The sequence below is a fragment of the Sorex fumeus genome, unplaced genomic scaffold, assembly GCF_029834395.1.
Source record: "Sorex fumeus unplaced genomic scaffold, SorFum_2.1 ptg000126l, whole genome shotgun sequence".
NCBI lineage: Eukaryota > Metazoa > Chordata > Mammalia > Eulipotyphla > Soricidae > Sorex > Sorex fumeus.
Window position 1 is genome coordinate 198554 of NW_026606183.1, and position 22550 is coordinate 221103.

Below are 22550 nucleotides of genomic sequence, written 5' to 3' on the forward strand. Positions count from 1 at the left end.
GGGCTCGGGGGACTATTTGGGTTCTGGGGTTGAACCCAGTTGGCCACATGCAAGGCCAGCGCCCCCGCCCAGTCCCCACACTCATCTGGCCCAAGGAGTCCGAGTCCGGGCTGGTCCACCCCCCACATCCTTTGAAACTTTAGAAAGCTCCTTTCTGACCCTTTCCCAGCCCACAAGCAAACCCGCAGCCGCTCCTGACCTCACGTCACTTGCTTCCCGCTGCTCAGTGACCTGGCCCCGGGAGGAGCCGCGAGTGGGAGCCCTGGGCTGGAGACTGGTTAGCACACCCACGGGCTGGCGGGCTGACCCAAGAGTGGGAAGTTTGGGGCTTCCCCAGTGGGGAGAAAGGGAAGGAAGAGCCTGGCGTCCACAGGGGACAAACGGCCGGTTGTCCCTGCCCACCCCATACAGGGCTGACGTGCTGCCGCCGGCGGGTGGGGTCATCCTGCAGGGAGTCGGCCTGGGAGCACTGGAGGGGGAGCCCAGCAGGTGGGAGCACTACAGGGAGTGGGAGTGCCGCAGGGGTGATAGCTGGACGTGCTGGGCGTCCACGCGGGCCCCGAGTGAGCCATTGCAGGATGTCTCCCCCACTCCCTCAAGTGCCCCTTCCCCTCTCAGTGGAGGTGACCCTGAGGGGGGGAACCCGTGTCTGACCGTGAGCCCAGAGCCAGTGGAGAAAGGACTCCAGTCCCTGTCACAAGTGTCCGGGACAGCCTCCGAGGGCCCTGGAGTCCTGCAGTCACATCCTAGCTAAGAAGACACAGGGTGAGAACAGTTCCGTGGCCCATATGCCTGTCCTGAAAAGTCACTTTGAGGGAAGGAAAAAGAAATGGAAGCAGGGAGGGAGCAAGAAGTTGTGCTAGTATGTTATTGTATCAAAGCAGGCTTCTTGGAGGAGGTGGCTAGGCTGAAAAGAGGGAAGTGAGGGCGGAACTTGCAGCTGTGAAAGTTGGTCCAGGTGTGAAGGCTCTGGGTGGGGGATGGAAAGGAGAGAGACGAGGGTGTGAGTGGACACCCCCAACCTGCACGCGGTCCGGGTCGCCAGGAGAACGACGGTCAGTCTGAGAGTGTTTGGGCATCTGAGGATCCCTCAAAACTGAAAGGAGCCCCCGAGGCTCCTGTGAGCCCTCCCCACCCCAGCCCTGCCGCCTCCACCGCCCACTTCCCCTTTCCAGGGCATTTAAGGCCCAGCCCCCAGGGCCCCAGAAGCACAGCGCGGGCCATGGGGGACACGTTCATCCGCCACATCGCCCTCCTGGGCTTTGAGAAGCGCTTTGTCCCCAGCCAGCACTATGTGAGTGGGGGCCACGGGGAGGGGGGAGGCGGGGAGGACAGGGTGCAGGGGATGGGGGACTGGGACAGGGCAGGGGCGGGGGGGGGGGCAGGGGCGGGGGGCGGCAGGCGAGGGACAAGGGGCAGGGGTGGGGGGTGGCGGGCAGGGGACAGGTGCTGCGGCTGGCTGTGCTCTGACTTTGCATCTCCCCTCCTGACCAGCTTCTAGGGTGGTCGTCCTCTCAAACACCCTGGGGGGGGGGTCACATGCCACCCGTATGATGCCAGGCCACAGGCCCCCCAGAGCCCTATTCTGCCTGGGCTTGTCTGCACAGGCGCATACACACACACTCAGGCGCGCGCGCGTGCACACGCACACACACACACACACACACACACACACACGGGCCGACACCCACACCCACACACGGGCACTGCACTCAGCACACTGCACTCTGGGAGCACTGTCTTGGGCACCTGAACCTGTCTTCCTGTCTTCGTCTGCCGTCTTCTGGGACTTCTGAAGGTGCTCAGGGTACCCTGAGGGGCAGGGCGGTGGCCCAGGATTCCCTCATCATGACATGTGCTCAATCAGCCCCCTTAGCCTCTTCTTCTTTTCGTTATTATTATTTTTTTTTTGGCGGGGGGTGGGGGAAGGGCGGGGAAAAGCCACACCTGGCGGTGCTCAGGGCTGACTCCCAGCTCTGTGCTCAGGATCACTCGGGTGGGACCCAGGGGCCATATGGGTTGCCAGGATGAATCCTGGGTCAGCTGCGGTCTGGTCAGCGCCTGCCCACTGTGCTCTCTCCAGCCTTCGGCCCCTTTTTTCTCCTTTCCCATTTAACTTTACATTTAGCAATAAAATTCACAAACGGTTTTTCCAGATGCCCCAAAACTCCAATACTCCTTCCCCGTCTCCTCAACTCTCTCTCTCCCCTACCTTTGGACCCAAAACCAGAAATTTTCTGAACTGTTTGTTAGTAAGTTGGAGAAGCTTGTTTGTTTCTGTTTTTTCACAGGGATGGGGTGGGGGACTGTTTGGGCCACACTGGGCAGTGCTCAGGGCTGACCCCTTCTGGGCTCAGGGTCACACCTGGCAGCGCCCAGGCTGGTCTGAGTCCAGGGCAAACAACGCCTCTCCCATCCCTGTTTCTTGGTTTGTTTTTGTCTTTTGTGGAAAGTGCCGAGTGGTTGGTTCAGCCACTTCCCCCTTCCCTTCCTTGTGGTGACCTGGGGCTGCCCCCCTCACCCCCCCACCCCGTGGTGCTCCCCAAGATTGCACATCCGGTTGCAAAGTTCCCCGTGGCCCAAGTGACCCCAGGGGTGCGGAGGGGGGGTGCTCCCTGTGGGGCTTCCCACGCTATGGCAATATCAGAGGGCCAGTCTGCTTGCACACGTGCTCCCAACACTGTTTGGGGTTCGCTCAGACTGGCAACGCCGCAGATCATGTGTGTCTGTGGGTGCCCCAGGGCAAGTGTGGGCGGCACCGGGCGCTGGTCTGGCAGGGCGAGCACCCTGGCCACGAGTCACCCCCACTCTGGTTCTTCTTTTTTTTTTTTTTCTTTTTGGGTCACGCTTGGTGATGCTCAGGGGTTACTCCTGACTCTGCACTCAGGAATTACTCCTGGCAGTTCTCAGGGGACCATCTGGGATGCTGGGAATCAAACCTGGGTCGGCCGCGTGCAAGGCAAACGCCCTACCCGCTGTGCCGTCGCTCCAGCCCCACTCTGGTTCAGTTTTCCAGCTTTAATTACCACTTCATGTTTCTTAGAATCTCTGATTTACCCAAGCCCAGAAACCACGAAACCCAAGCCTGGGTTCTGCACACTCCCCAGGGGTGGGTCTCCAAACACTGCCCTCTTTCAGGTTCAGGGACCCCCAGTGCTCTCTGTGACCCTCGTTCCCCACCCCCTGGAAGCCCACCCAGGGGCACCACTGGACCAGGATCTGATTCTGCAGGCTTCTTTTTTGTTTTATTTTTGGGCCCACTGCCAGCAGTGCTCAGGGCTGACTCCTGACTCTGTGCTCAGGATCATTGGATGTCAGGGATCAAACCTGGGTCAGCCATCTGCAAGGCAAATGCTCCCCCTACACGATGGCCCCAGCCCTAATGATGAAATAACTTTACAAGAAAACAAAAGGAAAGTAAAAGTCCACAACTCACATAGCTGTCACCAGCAGATGACTGTCCAGACTCCCTCCCTGCCAGCCTTCCCAGGGCCTTCTCTGCCTTGACCTTTTATTTATTATTTGTTTCAGATGACACCCAGCGGTGCTTAGGGGTTATCCCCTCATTCCTGATTCCTCACTCCTGGCAGGCTTGGAGGATCAGATGGGGTGCTGGGGATGAAACCCAGGTCTGCCATGTGTAAGGCAAACGCCCTCCCCGCTGTGCTATCAATCCAGGCCCTGTTTTTTTCATTTTTTGTTTTGTTTTTTGAAGAGTTGGGTTCTTATTTTGGTTTTTGGTTCTTGGACAACACCCAGTAATGGTCAGGGGTTACTCCCAGTGGTGCTTGGATGACCATATGGGGTGCTGGGAATCAAACCCAGGTCAATCGAGTGCGAGGCAAGTGCCCTGCCCACTGTGTTATAGCTCTGGCCCTTCCAGCCCCTGTTCTGACCTTTTAAAAAGAAGAGATGAAGGGCTGGAGCAATAGCACAGCGGGTAGGGCGTTTGCCTTGCATGCGGCCAACCTGGGCTCGACTCCCAGCATCCCATATGGTGAGCACTGCCAGGGGTGATTCCTGAGTGCAGAGTCAGGAGTAACCTCTGTGCATCGCTGGGTGTGACCCAAAAAGCAAAAGCCAAAAAAAAAAAAAGAGAGAGATGAAGATGAATCAGTTAAATATATTTATTTATTTATTTTTGATTTTTTGGGTCACATTCAGCGATGTACAGGGGTTACTCCTGGCTCTGCACTCAGGAATTACTCCTTGTGGTGCTCGAGGGACCATATGGGATGCCGGGGATCGAACCCAGGTGGGCCGCATGCAAAGCAAACGCCCTACCTGCTGTGCTAGCGCTCCAGCCCCAAATCAGTTTAATATTAACCATAAAATAACCATATTAATTTTTTGTTTTGGTGCTCAGAACTTTTTTCTGGATCTGTGTTCAGGGATAACTCCAGGCAGGGCTATGAGGACCACATAGGGTGCTGGGGATTGAACCTGGTTCTCACAAGACAACTGCCTTACCCCTGTACTGTCTGGTCTCTAGAAACTTTTTTTTCTTTTTGGGTTACACCCGGCGATGCACAGGGGTTACTCGTGGCTCTGCACTCAGGAATTACTCCTGGCGATGCTCGGGGGACCATACAGGATGCTGGGGATCGAACCTAGGTCGTCTGTGTGCAAAGCAAACGCCCTACCCATTGTGCTATCGCTCCAGTCCCCTAAAAACTGTTCTTTATTTTTGTTGTTCTTATTTTCCACTCACACCTGGCAGTTTTTAGGGCTTACTCCTGACTCTGCGCCCGGGGACCATGTGGGGTACTGGGGATCGAACAGGGGTGGTCTGCCTGCAAGGCCAATGCCTTCCCCACCCCACTCCCAGACTATCTCCCCATCCTGGGTGATGGCCCCTTGGGAGGCTGGGTACCCCCTGCAAGTCACACTCAGAGGTGGCTCCCTGTTTCAGCCCGGGTCACCTGTCACTTATTCATATGGACAAGCCATTGCAGATTTGACCTGAGGGATCAGCCTGTGGCCACGCACTCCCTGCTGCCTGGTTCCCTGGTTCTTTTATGTTCGGTTTTTTTTTTTCTTTTTTGGTTTTTGGGTCACACCCGGGGATGCACAGGGGTTATTCGTGCTCCGGCCCCGTGGGCCAATTGTTTGCTTTGCAAGACTTCTGTTTTGTTTTGATGGGGCCACACCCAGTGGTGCTCAGGGCTGACTCCTGGCTCCACACTCAGGGATCCCTCCTGGTGGAGCTCAGGGGATCAGTCCCACTCTCTGTTTGCTCCAGTCCTACTCTGTTTCTCTCTTAAAGGGGCTGCTGGCTTTAAGATATCACAAAGCATGGACAATGAATTTCATTTGAAGGTCAAAAATATCCTGGTTCAGGGGCTGTAGAGATAGCACAGCAGGTAGGGCGTTTGCCTTGCACGCGGCGGACCCGGGTTCGATTCCCAGCATCCCATATGGTCCCCTGAGCTCTGCCAGGAGTAATTCCTGAGTGAATGAGCCAGGAGTAACCCCTGAGCATCGCCAGGTGTGACCCGAAAAGCAAAAAGCAAAAAAAAAATCGTGGTTTGGTTTCATTTCTTTTTGAAGTATGTAAAATGCAAACTCGTGATCAGACATCAGACAGACGCTTTGCCAGCAAATGTGTTGGAGACGCGTTCTGATGGGCCTTTCTTCCATCTCTTTGTAAAAAAGAAGGACACATGTGCACTGTATTTCCTTCTTGGTTAGCACAGCAGGAGAGAAAGGTGCGGTGGGGTCTTGTTACCATGTTGTCCTTGTCCTGGGGCCCTCTGGTGAGCCCCTGGAGTCTCTCCACCCTGGAACAATCCAGCTCCTTTCTGCGGCCGCTCGGTGTTGGCTCATCTGTAGCGGCCTCGTCCGCCTCCAGGGGGCGCTAAGCAGGGCTCTGCCTCTGTGCTTCTGGATCGCAAACCTTTTCTCCCACTTCATCACCGTCCTGTGGCTTTGCTGCCAGACGGAGTGAGTGTGAATGTTCTGACAGTGCCCTGCGGTTGCCATGGTGACCGCGCACTGCTTTGGCGTCTGAGTCAACAGCCCCTCCCTTCTGTTTCCTTCCCTGGTTCCACGTGGTGGAATCAGATGGTCCCCGCCCCTCTCTGCAGTGCTGGGGGTGGCGGGTGGGGGAACCACCAGGTGCTGGTGCCTGAACCAGGGTCGGCCACATGCAAGGCAAGAGCCTTAGCCCTGTGTTTGCTCTCTAGCCCCACACATCAGGTTTTTTCACTTTTTTTTTTTTTATTGGATTTGGGGCCATACCTCACAGGGGTTACGTCTGGCTCTGCACTCAGGAATTACTCCTGACAGTGCTCCGGGAATCATATGGGATACGGGGATCGAACCCAGGTCGACTGCATGCAAGGCAAGTGCCCTCCCCACTGTACATGGCTCCAGCCTTGCTCTGTTCAAAATTATTATCATGTGGCTGAAAGAAAATACCAGCCTAGGTTCCATCCCCCCCCACCATATGGTCCCCTGAGCGTTGCTAGGAGTGACCCCCAAGGATCTCTGCATCCCCCAAACCTGAAATAAACACAACAACTAATGTTGGCTGTCTTAATAGGCACTAAACTTTTCATTATAAAGGCTTGTGGTCAGTTTTGTTTTGCTTTTGTTTTAGGTCCTTAGGGATTACTCCTGGCTCTGTGCTCAGGAATTATTCCTGATGTAGGTCAGGGCACCATATGGGATGCTGGGGATCAAACCCGGGTTAGTCACATGCAAGGCAAGAGTCCTCCCTGCTGACTACTTTGGTCCTGGAGTTGGCCTTCTGGAACCTTCTTCTCAAAACTCCAATCACTGTTCTCACAAGTCCAGGAGGGGTCACCTGCTTCCCCTCACTCTTCACAGATGAGACTTTGGGCCAAGCCTGGCCCTGAGCCCCAAACACTGGCAGCTGCAGGGTTCCTTGAAGTCGGTACTTTTCCTCATCCCTAGTGCCTCATGAAGCCATTCTGGGGTGTGGGGCTGACCTGCACCCCGGATTCACGGAGCTCTCTCCCAGGTGTACATGTTCCTGGTGAAGTGGCAGGATCTGTCTGAGAAGGTGGTTTACCGGCGTTTCACTGAGATCTACGAGTTCCACGTGAGCATCGGGGCAGAATGGGGCGGAGTGGGGGGGAGCACCACAGGTCGCCTGCGGGGGGGGGGTGCCGAGAGGTGGGGGTGGGGGTGGGGGGAATGTCAGTCCACCTGTGGCTCCCAGGGTGAGAAGACTGCTTTTGGTATTATGGGCCACACCCAGTGGTGCTCAGGGCTGACTCCTGGCTCTGCATCAGGGATCACTCTTGGTGGGGCTTGGGGGACCCTATGGGGCGCCGGGGATTGAACCTGGTGAGCCGCTTGCAAGGCAAGTGCCCTCCCCACTGTACTCTCTCTCCAGTCCAACATTATTCTAATTTATTTATTTATATCTATTTATTTGCTTTTTGGGTCACACCCATTGATTCACAGGGATTATTCCTGGCTCTGCACTCCGGAATCACTCCTGGCGGTGCTCAGGGGACCAGATGGGATGCTGGGAATTGAACCTGGGTTGGCCATGTGCAAGGCAAACGCCCCACCTGCTGTCCTATCACTCTGGTCCCACATTATTATTCTTTTTTAACTTGGTCGTGTTTTTGTTTGCAGGGGCTCAGGATTTTATGGGGTCCTGAGGCTAGAACTTGGGCCCTGGGAAATACCTCATTCATTCATTCATCATCCTGTTATTCGTCGATTGCCTCGAGCAGGCCCCAGTAACGTCTCTTTCATCCTAGCCCTGAGAATATATTCAAGGCTCTTTAGGAGAATGAGACCCATCATTGTTACTGGTATTTGGCATATTTGGTGCGTCACGGGGAGTTTGCCAGACTCTGCCCTGTGGGCAGGCTACATTCGATAGCCTGCAGGTTTGTCCAGAGTAGGAATGAGATAATATGATATCTTATTATCTCATTCCTACTCTGGGAAATACCTAATTTTTTTTTTTTTTTTGCTTTCTGGATAACACCCAGCGATGCACAGGGGTTACTCCTGGCTCTGCACTCAGGAATCACCCCTGGTGGTGCTAAGGGGACCATATGGGATGCTGGGAATCGAACCTGGGTCGGCTGTGTGCAAGGCAAACGCCCTACCCGCTGTGCTCTCTCCAGCCCCGAAATACCCAATTTTGATCAAGGGCCCCAAAATGCTTTTTTTTTTTTTTTTTAGTTTTTTTGGGTCACACTTGGCGATGCACTGGCTCTGCACTCAGGAATTAATCCTGGCAGTGCTCAGGGGACCATATGGGATGTTGGGAATCGAACCTGGGTTGGCCGTGTGCAAGGCAAACGCCCAACCCGCTGTGCTATTGCTTCAGCCCCCCCCCCCCCCAAATGCTTATATATATATATATGCCCACATCCAGTGGTGCTCAGGAATCTGCACTCAGAAATCACTCCTGGCAGATCTTGGGGGACCAAGGGGAGGCCAGGGATTGAGCCTGGGTCTGGTGTGTGTGCAAGGCCAGCCCCTTCCCACTTGTACTCTCTCTCAGCCCTCCTGGTTCTTGACCCACCAAGTTGGAGGCTGAATGTGGTGGCGGGGGAGGGGGGGTCGAGGAAGCTCCCCTGCTTGTTCCCAGGGACGCGGCAGTCCCCAGGGCCCCCTCAGCCTGCTCCCGGCCCTGCGGCCCTGTGCTGCATCTCAGGCCCCAGCCGCTCCCTCTCTGTCTAGAAAATGCTGAAGGAGATCTTTCCCATCGAGGCGGGGGACATCGACCCCGGGAGCAGGATCATCCCCCACTTGCCTGGTGAGCCCACCTGCCCGCCCCCCTGCCCCCCCTACCCCCACCTCACCCCGGTGCTCCCCTTCATGGTTCTCTGTGCCCTCGCCAGCCCCACGGTGGTTCTACGGGGGGCAGCGGGCAGCCGAGAGCCGCCAGGGCACACTCACGGAGTACTGCAGTGCGCTCATGAGCCTGCCCCCCAAGATCTCCCGCTGCCCCCACCTCCTGGACTTCTTCGAGGTGCGCCCCGAAGACCTCAAGCTCCCCGCCGCGGACAGCCAGTGAGTGCCTGTCCCCGCGCAGGGGAGGGGAGATGCCGCAAGCCAGCCTGGCCTGTCTGCAGGGTGGGGGGAACTGAAGCCCAGAGAGGGAAGGTCACCTGCCCGGAGTCACACAGCCTGGAAAGGGAGGAGGCAGGACGCCAGCTCAGGGGCGGCTTCCACATCCTGGGCCATGTCAGTGGGGATGGGGGGGGGGGATCCCTTTCCTTGCGAAGGGCTGAGGGTCAGTTCCTGCGGTCCCCCCATGAAGGGTGAAGAAGCCAGAGACCTACCTGATTCCCAGCAATGGCCAGAACAGCGTGGCGGGTGAGTGGGGCGGGGGGGGGGGGGGGGGCGGAGCAGGGCGGGAGCCTCTGCAGGAGGGGTGAGTCTGCAGGGGCGAGCGTGTCCTTCTCACCTCCCCCTGCGCAGACATCACGGGGCCCATCATCCTGCAGAGCTACCGCGCCATCGCCGACTACGAGAAGAGCTCGGGCTCCGAGATGGGCCTGACCGCGGGGGACACGGTGGACGTGGTGGAGAAGAGCGAGAGCGGTCAGCCACCCCCCCACCCCACCCCGCAGACATGGGCGCTGTGGGACCCCACCCTCGGGACACTGCCGTCTGCAGCCCGTGTGCTGGGGGGGCTCCCGGAGGGGACGGGGAAACCCCCACAGGGCGTGTGTGAAGTGGGGTCCGACCGAACCCCGGGAGGGTGTGTGACCTCCGGTGGGGCGTAGGGGATGTGTCTGAGCTGCATGCTGGGGGTCTGTACCCGGGGGGGTCCCTGACGGCCGAGAGGGGCTGCCACACTGCCCAACTCTCACCCCGTGCCCCCACCCCAGGCTGGTGGTTCTGCCAAATGAAGATGAAGCGTGGCTGGGTGCCCGCATCCTACCTGGAGCCCTTGGACAGCCCCGACGAGGCTGAGGACCCAGAGCCCAACTATGCAGGTGCCTGAGTGACCGCTGCGGGGTGGGGGTGGGGGGGTAGGAGTGACTGCTGCGGGGTGAGGGGGATGGGAGTGACCGTGGCAGGGTGTGTGGGGGGCAGGCACAGGGAGGCCACTGTGGGGCATGATGGGGGCAGGGAAGGAGGCAAGTCTGTGCCTGGCAGGAGCTGGTGCCCTAGAGGCGCCAGGGAAGCAGGAGGTGGAGTTGAAGCCAGCCTGGAGGTCAAAGCCGAGTGATGAGCAGTCCCCGGGTGCAGGCTGGAGGGCTTCCTGGGGGTGGGGGCATTACAGCTGGTTAGAAGTGAACACAGGCTGTCCTGGGCAGGATGGGGCCAGTGAGGAGTCTGAAAAACTCTGTATGTTTCAAAACAAATTTTAAATCTATTAGAATCGAGTATTTGGTTTTGTTTTGGGGCGACACCTGACAGTGCTCAGGGCTTCCTCCGGGCTCTGTGCTCTTGGATCACTCCTGGTGGGCTCCGGGGACCCTCTGGGGTGCTGGGGATGGAACGTGGTTGTCTGTGTGCAAGGCCAGCGCCCTGCCCACTGTCCTGCCGCTCCAGCCCTGCATCGATTTGAAGGGTGTTGGAGAGAGAGTACAGCAGGAAGGGAACTCACCGTACACACGGACAGCCCGTGTCCAGTCCCTGTCCCCAGATAGTGTCCCCGGAGCCCGCCAAGAGTGACCCTTGAGCCCAGAGTCAGGAGGAAGACCTGAGTACCGCCAGGTGTGGCCCAAACACACAGACAGACAGACAGACAGACAGACAGACACACACACACACACACACACACTGTGTGCACCGAGCCCCCCAGGCAGACAGCTCACCTGGGGTCGCCGGAATGCTTCATGCTCAGGTGTGGCAGCCACTTACCATCTCACCTCACTGCACCCCTGCAAATGTGGGGGGGAGCCCGGTGTGAAAGGAGGGGGTGCAGCAAGATTCCCAGGGAGAGGAGGAGAGGGCAAATGTCAGGGGTCCCCACGGGGTGGGGGTGGGGGAGGGGAAGCTCCAGGCCCCCTCCCCCCCCAGGAGAGGTGAGGTGTGGCCACTGACCCCGCCCCCTCTGGAGCAGGAGAGAACTATGTCAGCATCCGAGCGTACACGGCTCAGCAGGAGGATGAGATGTCCCTTGAGGAGGGCGAGGCCATCGAGGTCATTCATAAGCTCTTGGACGGCTGGTGGGTCATCAGGTAAGGAGCCCCTTCCTCCTGCCATCTGCTGGGGTGGGTGCTGTGTGACTCTGGGTACACTGCTGGCCTTTCTGCCACGTGGTGTGCCGGGGAGTGATAATCCCCGCCTGCCAGTCTCAGGAGTTCAGGGTTCCTGTCTGAGCGTATTTGGGGGCACGTTCCCTTAACACCATCACTGAGTTCTAAGTGAGAGCCGCCATGCCCGAGTCTCCCAACCTCTTCTAGACCCTTCGCTGAGGTTCTCTAAATGCAGGAAAGCACTGCCTTTTTCTGGTTCCGGGGGAAGTAGAGTCCAGAGGCTCACAGAGCTCCTTACTGGAGCCCTCCAGGTCCTTGCCTGTGTCCAGAGCCAGCCCAAGACCCCAGCAAGCTTGTGGCTGCGACACACCCTAACTTTGGTGAAAGGATTTGAGGCTTGTCCAACTGTAAAAAGTTTCCTTTTTCATTTTTGTTTTGTTTTGGACCACACCTAGTGCGCTTGCGGGACCATAGGGCCCCAGGACAGGCTGCATGCAAGGCAAACACCCGACCTTGTATCTCTCTGGGTAAAAGAAAGATTTTTCAACAAATGATGCCGGAACTACATAATGTCTAATGTGAGGTAGAGGGTGCCCCCAGCCCTCACTCGATCCACACCACAGACAAAATGCAAACGGGAAAAGCTATCAGAAGGAGGAGCCCCAGCAAAGGCTCAGAGGGCTGGAAAAGGGCTGGAGTCTGGGCTTGCCCAGCTGGGCCGGATCCCTGGCACCCCATAGGGTCCCCCCAAACCCACCAGGAATAAACCAGGAGTACTTGCCAGGTGTGGACCCAAGAGAAAAACAGGAAGCCAGGGAGAATAGGTGACCTGCTGCCCGGGTTTCCCCGGACAGAAAGGCACGGCCAAAGGCACTGCACATGTCCGGGAAGGCGCCCACTTCCCAGGAAAGCTGATGCCGATGGGTGCCGGTTTACTGCCCCCTCGCGGCGGGTTGGAGCCCCCACCCCACCCCTCTGTCCTCTGCTGCAGGAAGGAAGATGTCACCGGTTACTTCCCGTCCATATACCTGCAGAAGGCGGGCGAGGACCAGGCCCGCGTCAAACGCCAGATCAAGGCTCGAGGGGCCCCGCCGCGCAGGTGAGCGGGTCGCCCATCCCCTCTGCAGTCGCGCCCCAGTCCTGCGGGGCGTGGGCGGCAGCTCCCTCAGGAACGTGCTGCGGGCTGCCGCCCACTGGCTACTTCTCATTCCCGGGGCGAGTCGAGGGCCTCTGGGAGGGTCGGCATGGACGCTGGGGCGCTGACCAGTTGCCCCGTTTCGCTGGGACCAGGTCGTCCATCCGCAACGCGCAAAGCATCCACCAGCGCTCTCGGAAGCGCCTCAGTCAGGACACCTATCGGCGCAACAGCGTCCGCTTTCTGAAGCAGAGCCGGGGCCAGGTTCGGCCAGGGCTGCAGCGGTCCAGGAGTCCACTGCGTGAGTGCCGTCGGGGCGGGGCCCGGCCGGGTGTGGAGGCGTGGCCGGGGAGGGCGGAGCCAGTCTGGGGGCGGGCCCAGGGCGGGGCCTTCCCAGGGGCGGGGCAGGGAGTTATCTGCAGCGCCCCAGGGTCCTCTGAGTACTGCTGGTTTCTTGGGCAGGGCCTAGTCAGGAGGTGGAGACTTTGGGTCGGGGCTAGCCAGGGGCAGGGGCTAGGAGGGACCTAGCCAGGGGCGGGACCAGGAGGGTGGGGCGGGGCCTAGTGAGGGGGCGGGGTCAGGAGGCTGGGCGAGGCTAGGAGGGGCCTAGTGGGGGTGGGGTCAAGAGGGTGGGTGGGGCCTAGTGAGGGGGCGGGGCCAGAAGGATGGAGGGAGGCTAGGAGAGGCCTATTAAGGGGCGGGCCCAGGAGGGCGGGGTGGGCGGAGCCTGGTCAGGGGCGGGCCAAGGTGGGTGGGGCGGGGCCTAGTGAGGGGGCGGGGTCAGGAGGCTGGGCGAGGCTAGGAGGGGCCTAGTGGGGGTGGGGTCAAGAGGGTGGGTGGGGCCTAGTGAGGGGGCGGGGCCAGAAGGATGGAGGGAGGCTAGGAGAGGCCTATTAAGGGGCGGGCCCAGGAGGGCGGGGGTGGGCGGAGCCTGGTCAGGGGCGGGCCAAGGTGGGTGGGGCGGGGCCTAGTGAGGGGGCGGGGTCAGGAGGCTGGGCGAGGCTAGGAGGGGCCTAGTCAGGGGCGGGACCAGGAGTGTGGGGCGGGGCCTAGTGAGTAGGTGGGACCAGGAGGATGGGCGGTGCTAGAGGGGCCTAGTGAGGGGTGGGGTCAAGAGGGTGGGTGGGGTCTAGTGAGGGGGCGGGGCCAGAAGGATGGAGCGAGGCTAGGAGAGGCTTATTAAGGGGGCGGGCCAGGAGGGCGGGGTGGGCGGAGCCTGGCCAGTGGCGGGCCAAAGTCGGTGGGGCGGGGCCAAGTTAGGGGCGGGGCCAGGAGGGTGTGTGGGGCGGAGCCTGGTCAGGGGCGGGCCCAGGTGGGCGGGGCGGGGCCTGATCAGGAGGCGTGTGCTGCTGGGAAGGTATTCAGGTGGGGATGCGATCTCACCCCGTCGCTCTGTGGTTTTGTAGCGGAGCAGCGGCAGAAGCCACAGCCTGCGGTGCCTCCGCGGCCCAGCGCGGACCTCATCCTGAACCGCTGCAGTGAGAGCACCAGGCGCAAGCTGGCGTCCGTCGTGTGAGGCCCGGGCGCGATCCCGACTGCACCGTGGCCCCTCTGCTTCCTCCCGCCCCCATCCCTGTACATAAGGTGTATAGAGCCCGGTGTCCGGGCACTGAGGGCAGCCTGAGCTCTCCCTCATCTAGCTGTATCTTTAATAAATGTTGCCGGAGCGGAGAGTGTGCAGGCCGTGAGACAGCTGACCTTCGCCCTTGGAGGTACTTCTAGAATTTGAACTGAGGGTTGTGAGCGCTGCTGCAGGAAGTTGCAAGAACTGTTCTGATTGCATATCTGGTCTTGGTCAAGATCAGATTTGCACAAGGCAGAGTGCAGGAGGAACTCGCAGGCCCTGCTGGTGGTTCATTTGGTCAGAGGTTGCACTCTGGACCTCTGGCCTTTCTAGAGTGGACCCAAGGCACAGCCAGCGAGTCTCCTGGTGTGAGCACTTTAATTTATTTTTATTTGGGCTGGAGCGATAGCACAGCGGGTAGGGCGTTTGCCTTGCATGCGGCCAACCCGGCTGACCCAGGTTCGATTCCTCAGCCCCTCTCGGAGAGCCTGGCAAGCTATCGAAAGTATCTTGCCCGTAAGGCAAAGCCTGGCAAGCTACCTGCGACGTATTCGATATGCCAAACACAGTAACAAGTGTCACAATGGAGACGTTACTGGGCCCGCTCGAGCAAATCAATGAACAACAGGAGTCACAGTGACAGTGATTTTTATTTGGGGAGGGCCACACCCAGCGATACTCAGGGCTTACTCAGGCTCTGTGCTCAGGAATCTCTCCTAATGAGTTTGTGGCACCACATGGGATGCGAGGAATTAACCTGAGTCAGTCACATGCAAAGCAAGCACCCTAGCTGCTGTACTATTGCTCTGGCTCCAGCGTTTTTGCAAAGTGTAAATAAGAATAGAGATAGTGCAAAGGGTCAGGCCTTGCATGTGGCTGACCCAGTTTGACCCAGCACTGCATGTGGTCTCCAAACCCCACCCGGCATGACCCGTGATCGCAGAGCCAGAGTCAGCCCTGAGCACTGCTGGGTTGATGTCCGTGAGGTAAAAAATATGATTGAGGCATGGGATAGTGGTCTAATCTGATGTTTTCCTGACCGCCGGGGAGCTGGCCAGGATAGGATAGTCATCTCTTCACCGCAGACCCCCATCTGGCTGCTGGCCGTGGCTCCAAGTCTCTGCTCAGGGCAGACCCAGGGGCCAATTGCAGCTGTGAATCTTGCAAAAGACAAGATTGGGGGCTGGAGCAATAGCATAGCGGGTAGCATGCTTGCCTTGCATGTGGTTAACCTGGGTTCAATCCCCAGCACCCCATATGGTCCCCTGAACCCACCAGGAGTGATAGCTGAGTGCAGAGCAGTAAGAGTAAGCAGTAAGCCCTGAGCACTGTCAGGTGTGGCCCCAAAACACTTTTTTTCCCCAAGCTTCACTTTGTTTTTAAAAACAACTTAAAAAAATTTTTTTTGTTTTATTTTGGCTTTTTTGGGGTCACACCCAGTGATGCTAAGGGGTTACTCCTGGCTCTGCACTCAGGAATTACTCCTGGCAGTGCTCGGGGGACTGTATGGGAAGCTGGGGATTGAACCCGGGTTGGCCATGTGCAAGGCAAACACCTTATCCCCTGTATTATTGCTCTGGCCCCAGCTTCAGGTTTTCAAGTATATCTTCTCCTGCAGGACCACCCCCCCCCCAAAACACACACCCTGTTGTGACCCCCTGGTAGGGGCCTGGTGCCGGGCCCATTGTAAAATGCGGGGATGAGTTCTGGGGACACAGGGGTGCACAGGGTGCCCGTGGGGGAAGGCTGCTGGCCACCCCCGGCACTGTCTGCTCTCTGTACCCGCGCTGGGCACAGCCGCACTCACAGCTTTGCTCATCCTCAGGCATCTCACGTCAGCAGGGTTCAGAGGTGGACGCAGGTGTTTCTCTCTTGACTCCAAAGCCCCAGGCCCCTTGTCCACTTCACCCAGACCCACCGCCCCCCGGAGCTGGTCAGCTGTCTGCCCACAGGGCGGATGGCTGGCTGAGGGCGCCCAGAGCTGGTGCTGTGGCACGGTGCCTGCCTGGGTTTGGCTGGGGAAGCGCCAGCTCTTCCTGGGTCACAGGTAGCTGCACCCCCTCAGTGCTCCTGGGGGCTGGCAGCTCCCACACCACCCCTAAGTGCTCCCCACCACCGCAGTACCTACATGACACCAAGGGCCCACGCCAGTCCCCTGCTTAAAGCAGGACCAGCAGGCTCAGTGATCACTTTGCAGGCCAACCCTGGGCTTGTGGCCTTGGGCCAATCACTCCACTCTGGTCCTGGTTTCTTGTCAAATGACTGTTAGGGATATTTTCCGCTGCTCATCACTTCGAGCTAATCAAAGAATCTGTGAGATCGCGGAGGGTGGGGAGCCTCAGGTGAGTCAGGCCAACTCACAGATTCAGGGTCAGCACCTGTGTGGGCACACCCAGAACTAGCCCCCCCCACCCAACTCCGGCTCTCCCACCCCCCAGGCCAGCCCAGGTTACTGGTCTGGGAAATGGGCCTTGGGACTGACTACGGCAATGACACAGCCTGTAGGAGTCCAGGGCTAGACGTCGAGCTCACTCTGCGACTGGCCCCCTGCAGTTTGCCTAAGATCCCCCCCCCCCCCCCCCCCCCCCCGCTGCTGCTTTCTGACTTGGACGATCTGGCTGGGACCCAGGGCTCCTGCATCCTGGCAGATGATTCCTCAACCTGGAAAGCATTCCCAGCCAAGGGGTCTCTGACTCCAGCGCTGACTAGGGATTCAGGAATTCAGGAGGGCACTTGCCTTGCACATGGCCCATCTGCGTTCCTCCCCAGGACCCTCATGGTCCCCTGAATCCTGCTCAGGATCCTTGAGTGCAGAGCCAGGTGAGTGCAAGCCCCAGAAGAAGAAGAACACAGAGGATACAGCTGCCCCCAGATGACAACCCTGCAGGGCTAGAGGGGCTGGACCTTGCCTTGCACATGGCCGGCCTGGCTTCCTTCCCTGAGAATCCACATGGTTCCCAGAGCCCAGCCAGAGACGGTCCCTGAACACAAAGCCAGAAGTCAGCCCTGAGCAAGAGCACAGCACCTAAAACCAAATAAAGAACCAAAGGAGAAACAATACACAAAACCCTCAGGCAGAAAAAAGAAAGGAAAGGGCATTATGGGTTTTTTTTTTTTTTGCTTTTTGGGAATTACTCCTGGCGGTGCTTGTGGGACCATATGGGATGCTGGGAATCGAACCCGGGTCGGCCACATGCAAGGCAAACACCCTACCCGCTGTGCTATCGCTCCAGCCCAGGAAGGGCATTATGGACCCTCGGACAAAACCACAGTGTCAGCTGGATGAAATAAAGATAGTAAAGATCCAACTTATGCACTGGATCCCAAAGGTGGAGAGGAGGGATAATGTTCCAGGCACCGGAAGCAGCAATTGCTTGGGAGACCAGACAGTAACCCTGGGCCGGGGCGATCAGACAGGGAGGAGGGTGTTTGCTTTGCAGGTGCTGACCCAGGTTTGATTCCTGGCATTCCATAGGTCCAAGCACTGCCAGGATTAATCCTGAGTGCAGGGCCAGGAGCAGCATTGCCAGGTGGAGTCCAAAAATTGAAAATTAAAATGGAAAGTATATCTGGGCCAGAGTGATAGGACAGTGGGAGGGCACTTGCCTTGCATGCTGGCTGACCTTGGCTTGATCTTTGGCATCCTATATGGTCCCCCGAGCACTGCCAGGAGAGATTCCTGAGCACAGAGCTGGGAGTCAGCCAGCCCTAAAAACCACCAGGTATGCCCCCCCATTCTCCCTCCCCAAAAAATATCCCTGAAAGATGTGGTAGTGACCAGTGTCATTTTCAAATGGGTCTGAAGAACAGTGACACATTTATACACACTTTATAGGTACTCAGGGATGTTCATTTTTCTGCAGGGCAATGCCGCACACAAACACGCGTGGAGGAGGAAGGGGACGGCAGGACACAGGGCGGGGGGGGGAGTGGGGTGTGGCTTGGGCAGGACCCAGCACCCGAGTCTGTGTCCTTGCGGGGGGTCAGCACCCTCCGACTCTCCCAACACACGCCTGCACGCTTAAGGCTCCGGGCTCTATCCCCGGCCCCGGGAAAGCAGACAGGACGGAGGAAGCATGTTCACAGTTCGCACCAAATGTTCTCGACTCTCTCCGTATCTGTAGGTCTTCTAATACAGCTGAAGTCGTCTTAAACTGAACTCCAAAACTCACAGTTTCCAGCCCCCCATACTCTGCCTTTTGAGGCTTCTGCTGTGGGTTTTTCCATGTGGAATTTTATTTGGATTCTTGTAGGGGCGGAGCGTGAGAAGACAGGCACGGAGCACGGACACTTGGCCACGGGTGCACTGCAAACCCGGGGCATGCTGGACGCAGGGGACATGGGGTAGGGACACACAGGTGCCTGGGTCTCTCCACGGAGGGGCCCAGTGTTCTCTAGTCTGTGGGTTAAAGTCAGCCCCAGCACCCACAAGTTACGGGAATGAGCGACACAGTCAGGTATCAGGAGGGTCAGCGGGGCCAGGGAGAAATGCCACAGGGCCGAGCCTGGGTTTGCATGCGGGGGGCCCAGGTGCCATTCTGGGCACAGCACAGTTCCTGCAGCACCACTAGGTATGACCTCAAAACTAAACCAAATCAAACAACAATAAAAATAGAGAGAGAGAGAGAGAAAGGGAGGGGATTCGACCCCCAGCACCCCATATGGTCCCCAGAGCCCCAGCAGGCGAGATCACCAAGCACAGAGCCAGGAGTCACCCCTGGTGAGCACTGCCAGGTGTGCGCACCACAAAAAACAATAACACAACAACAAAAAAAGAAAGTTAAAAAAAAAAAAAGGAAAAACCGGTGACTGGAAAGAACAATTCATCTTTCTTGATTTCTGTACTGGACTCTCGGGTGAAGCCTAACAGGGCACACAGACACGATACTGCAAGTTCTCTATCTGTGTCCAAGTGGGAAAAAGTGGACGGAAAAAAAATAAAAAACATAATAAAAGATCTCCGGGGCTGGAGCGATAGCACAGTTGGGTAGGGCGTTTATCTTGCACGTGGCTGACCTGGGTTCGATTCCCAGCATCCCATATGGTCCCCCGAGCACCGCCAGGAGTAATTCCTGAGTGCATGAGCCAGGAGTAACCCCTGAGTATCGCCGGGTGTGACCCAAAAAGAAAAAAAAAAAGCTTCTCAAGAGCCCCCGTTGGCCCGTCTCACGAGCTGGGGTCAGGGGCCGTGGCGGGGGCGTTTCTCCGGGCGGGGGCCACCGCCCGCCCTCAGGTGGCCACGTGGAGCACCGACTCCCACGGCGCCTCCTTCAGCTGCGAGCCGAACTTGGTCTTGCTCAGCTTCATGATGGAGAAGAGCTGCTCGCAGATGTAGGTGCTGCCGAACATGGACAGGATGTTGGCGCAGTGCTGCCGGTACCGGGGGTAACTGCCGCACAGGTGCCGGTAGAACTCGGGGATGCCCACCTGCTCGAACTTGGCCTTGAGGACCGTGTTGCACTGCAGGTCGATCACCTCCATCTGCAGGGCCTCCTGCACGCGCTCCACCGTGGCGGAGAAGGGGGCGCTGAAGAGGCTCAGCTCCGCCTCGTAGCGCTGGAAGTCGCCCAGCCGCCGCTGGAACTCGGCCTTGAGGTCGGCCAGCCGGGGGATGTAGTTCAGGCTGTCGCTCTCGCTCCGGGACACCGACTTGAGCGTGGGGAAGTGGGCCAGGTTGTTCCGGGCCAGGTGAGCTTCCCAGAGGGCCAGCTTGGTCAGGAAGGCGCGGAGCAGGTCGTGCATCTGCGTGACCAGCTGCGAGTGGCCCTGCAGGGACAGGGTCAGCGTGTTCAGGTGCGTGGTCATGTCCACCAGGAAGGCCAGGTCGCGGATCCAGTCCGGGGAGCTCAGCTGCGGCACGGGCCTGCCCCGGGATGACATGAAGGCGTCGATCTCCTCCAGGGACTCGAAGAAGCGTCGCAGTACCAGCCCCCGGCCGAGCCACTTGAGCTCGGTGTAGTAGAGCAGGCTGCCGTACTGGCTGTCCAGCTCGTAGAGCAGCGTGGTGAACCCGCTGTGGTTCAGGCCCCGCGAGCAGAGCCAGTTGACGGCGCTCAGCACCACGCTCATGACGTGTTCCATCTTCAGCTTCTGGGCGCACAGGGCCTCCGTGTGGATGATGCAGCCCACGGACTTCAGGTCGGAGCCCTTGCAGGCGGCGGCCACCTTGCCGCGGAGCTTGGTGACGAGCCCGTCGCTGGGGTCCAGCATGGCCGGGGTGCCCGTGGAGGCCACGCTCACCAGCTTGGCCCAGTCGATGTGGAACTTCTTCAGGCTCTTCTCCACCCGCAGGAAGGTCTCGTGGCCGGACCTGGCGCCCGTCATGGGCACCGTGTCCAGGAGCTCCTCCGAGACCTCAAAGTTGTCGTCCACGCCGCGGATGAAGATGGCCAGCTGGGCGGTGTTGTTGATGTCCGTGATCTCGTCGATGGCGATGGAGTAGGCCACCAGAGACCGGATCTTCTCCCGCAGCTTCTCCCACAGGTTCCCGGCCACGTCCTCTGGGGGTGGAGGCGGCGGCGGCGGCGGCGGCGGTAACACGCCGGCCTCCTCGGCAGCGTGGGCCTGGGCAAGCTCCCGGCGGTGCTCGGGGCACATCATGTCCTCGTTGCCGAGCAGGTACTTGCGAAGCCCCTTCTTGAGCTCCTGCAGCTTCTCGTCCCGCATCTGCTCCGTGTACTGGTCGTAGTGCTTGCTGTGGTTGGTCTGGTAGTGGCGCCGCAGGTTGTACTCCTTGGACACCGACATGCTCTGCTTGCAGATCAGGCACGTGGGGATGTTCTGCACCTCCACGAAGAAGTACGCCCGCTCCCACTTCTCCTGAAAGACGCGGCCCTCCTGGTCGATCTTGCGTTTGCCCACTTGGGAGGGAGACAGGGAGACAAGAGAACGGTTCACGGGGGCTGGAGTGACGGTACAGCGGGCAGGGCGTTTGCCTTGCACGCGGCCGGCCCGGGTTCGATTCCCAGCATCCATCCCATAGGGTCCCCCGAGCACCGCCAGGAGTAATTCCTGAATGCAGAGCCATGAGTAACCCCTGAGCATCGTGCGACCCAAAAAGAAAAAAAATGGTTCACCTTTTCTCTGAACTCGGCAGCAACGAAAAAACCAAACCAAACCCAAACCCCTAGAGGGGAGGTGAAGCGGCTTGGGGACAGAGGGCCAACAGCTGGAGAGAAGGCCTGGGCCATTGTGGGCACAAAGTCTGGGGATGGATTTCTGCAAAAAAAGGTCCTTGGTAGGGCTGGAGTGATAGCACAGCAGATAGGACTTTTGCCTTTCACGTGGCCAACCCGGGTTCAATTCTCAGCATCCCATATGATCCCCTGAGCACCGCCAGGAATAATTCCTGAATGCAGAGCCAGGGGTAACCCCTGAGCATTGCTGGGTGTGACCCAAAAAGGGAAAAAAAAAAGTCCTTCGCTCTGGGGCCAGAGTGACCTACAGTGGGTAAGACACAGTCTAGATTCAGCCCCGGCACCCCATACCACCGAGATTCTTGCACAGACAGGAGTAAGCCCTGGGCACAGTTAGCTGTGACCTTAAAAAAAAAAATCCCCTGGGCTGGAGCGATAGCACAGCGGGTAGGGCGTTTGCCTTGCACGCAGCCAACATGACCGACACAGGTTCGATTCCCAGCACCCCATATGGTCCCCTGAGCACTGCCAGGAGCAATTCCTGAGTGCATGAGCCAGGAGTAACCCCTGAGCATCGCCGGGTGTGACCCAAAAAGCAAAAAAAAAAAATCCCAGCTTTTCATTGGTCACTTTTGTTTGTTTTGCTTTGTTTTTTGGGCCATCGCCTGTGATGCTCAGGGGTTACTCCTGGTTTTGTGCTCAGGAATTCCTCCTGGTGGTGCTGAGAATCTCACACAGGCACAGCAAGTGCCAAGCACTGAGCAGTGTCCCGGCCTCTCTGTCCGCCTCCCACAGATCCTGGTCACGTCATTCAAAGAGAATCTGGAAATGACAGGGAAGGGACCACGTGCAGAAGGAACAGGACTGGACAGTCTGAGTCATACAAGACTGTGGTCAGAGCCACAGAACTGCACAGAATTCATTACAGGAGCCGGAGTTGAGGCTGACCTGGGATCGATCCCCAGCATCCCAGAGGGTCCCTGAGCACTGCCAGGAGTAAGTCCTGAGTACCGAGCCAGGAATGATCCCCGAGCACTGCCGGTGTGGCCCAACAACCAAAAAAAAAAAAAACCCAAAAAACTCTTTCTCACTGTTTATTTTATTTTACTTTTTTTGGTATTTGGGCCACACCTAGCAGTGCTCAGAGCTTACTCCTGGCTTTGCAATCAGGAATCACTCCTGGTGGTTCTTGGGGGACCATATGGATGCTGGGGATCGAACCCGGGTTGGCTGCATGCAAAGCAAATGCCCTATTTTTTTTTGCTTTTTGGGTCATACCCGGCAATGCTCACAGGTTCCTCCTGGCTCTGCACTCAGGAATCACTCCTGCTGGTTCTTGGGGGACCATATGGGATGCTGGGAATTGAACCCGGGTCGGCTGTATGCAAGGCAAACATCCTACTCTCTGTGCTATCGCTCCAGCCCATCCCCTGTACTTTTGCTCCAGTCCCTCGTTTTACATTTTAAAGACCCGGGCCTTGGGTCAGGTATGCTTGACTTTAAGAGAACAATTTTTTTTTCTTTCTTTTTGGGTCACATCCAGTGATGCTCAGGGGTTTCTC

General features: G+C 58.2%; 2 protein-coding genes across 2 annotated transcripts in view; one reads left to right on the forward strand and one right to left on the reverse strand.

The window, feature by feature from the left end:
• Positions 1-1210: 1210 nt before the first annotated feature.
• On the forward strand, positions 1211-13914 carry NCF1 (neutrophil cytosolic factor 1). The gene is made up of 11 exons (XM_056137713.1): positions 1211-1294; positions 6986-7066; positions 8677-8752; positions 8838-9009; positions 9260-9315; positions 9421-9543; positions 9834-9941; positions 11018-11135; positions 12145-12252; positions 12444-12589; positions 13695-13914. Exons 1-11 carry the CDS (start codon positions 1223-1225, stop codon positions 13802-13804), a joined length of 1170 nt encoding a protein of 389 aa, XP_055993688.1. The 5' UTR covers positions 1211-1222; the 3' UTR covers positions 13805-13914.
• Positions 13915-19081: 5167 nt separating this feature from the next.
• Positions 19082-22550, reverse strand: part of LOC130045006 (general transcription factor II-I repeat domain-containing protein 2-like) — a 62150-nt gene continuing 58681 nt past the window's right edge. Inside the window, exon 17 of the mRNA XM_056137710.1 lies at positions 19082-20712. Coding sequence (XP_055993685.1) covers positions 19082-20712 — 1631 coding nt within the window. The remainder of the gene's footprint in view (positions 20713-22550) is intronic.

What these genes read in the sequence shown, in the direction of transcription:
- NCF1 (XM_056137713.1), top strand. Translation starts at nt 1,223, where the DNA reads ATGGGGGACACGTTCATCCGCCACATCGCCCTCCTGGGCTTTGAGAAG. An exon ending in TTGTCCCCAGCCAGCACTAT is followed by an intron (nt 1,295 to 6,985) that starts GTGAGTGGGGGC and finishes GCTCTCTCCCAG; the next exon opens with GTGTACATGTTCCTGGTGAA. An exon ending in CGAGGGGCCCCGCCGCGCAG is followed by an intron (nt 12,253 to 12,443) that starts GTGAGCGGGTCG and finishes CGCTGGGACCAG; the next exon opens with GTCGTCCATCCGCAACGCGC.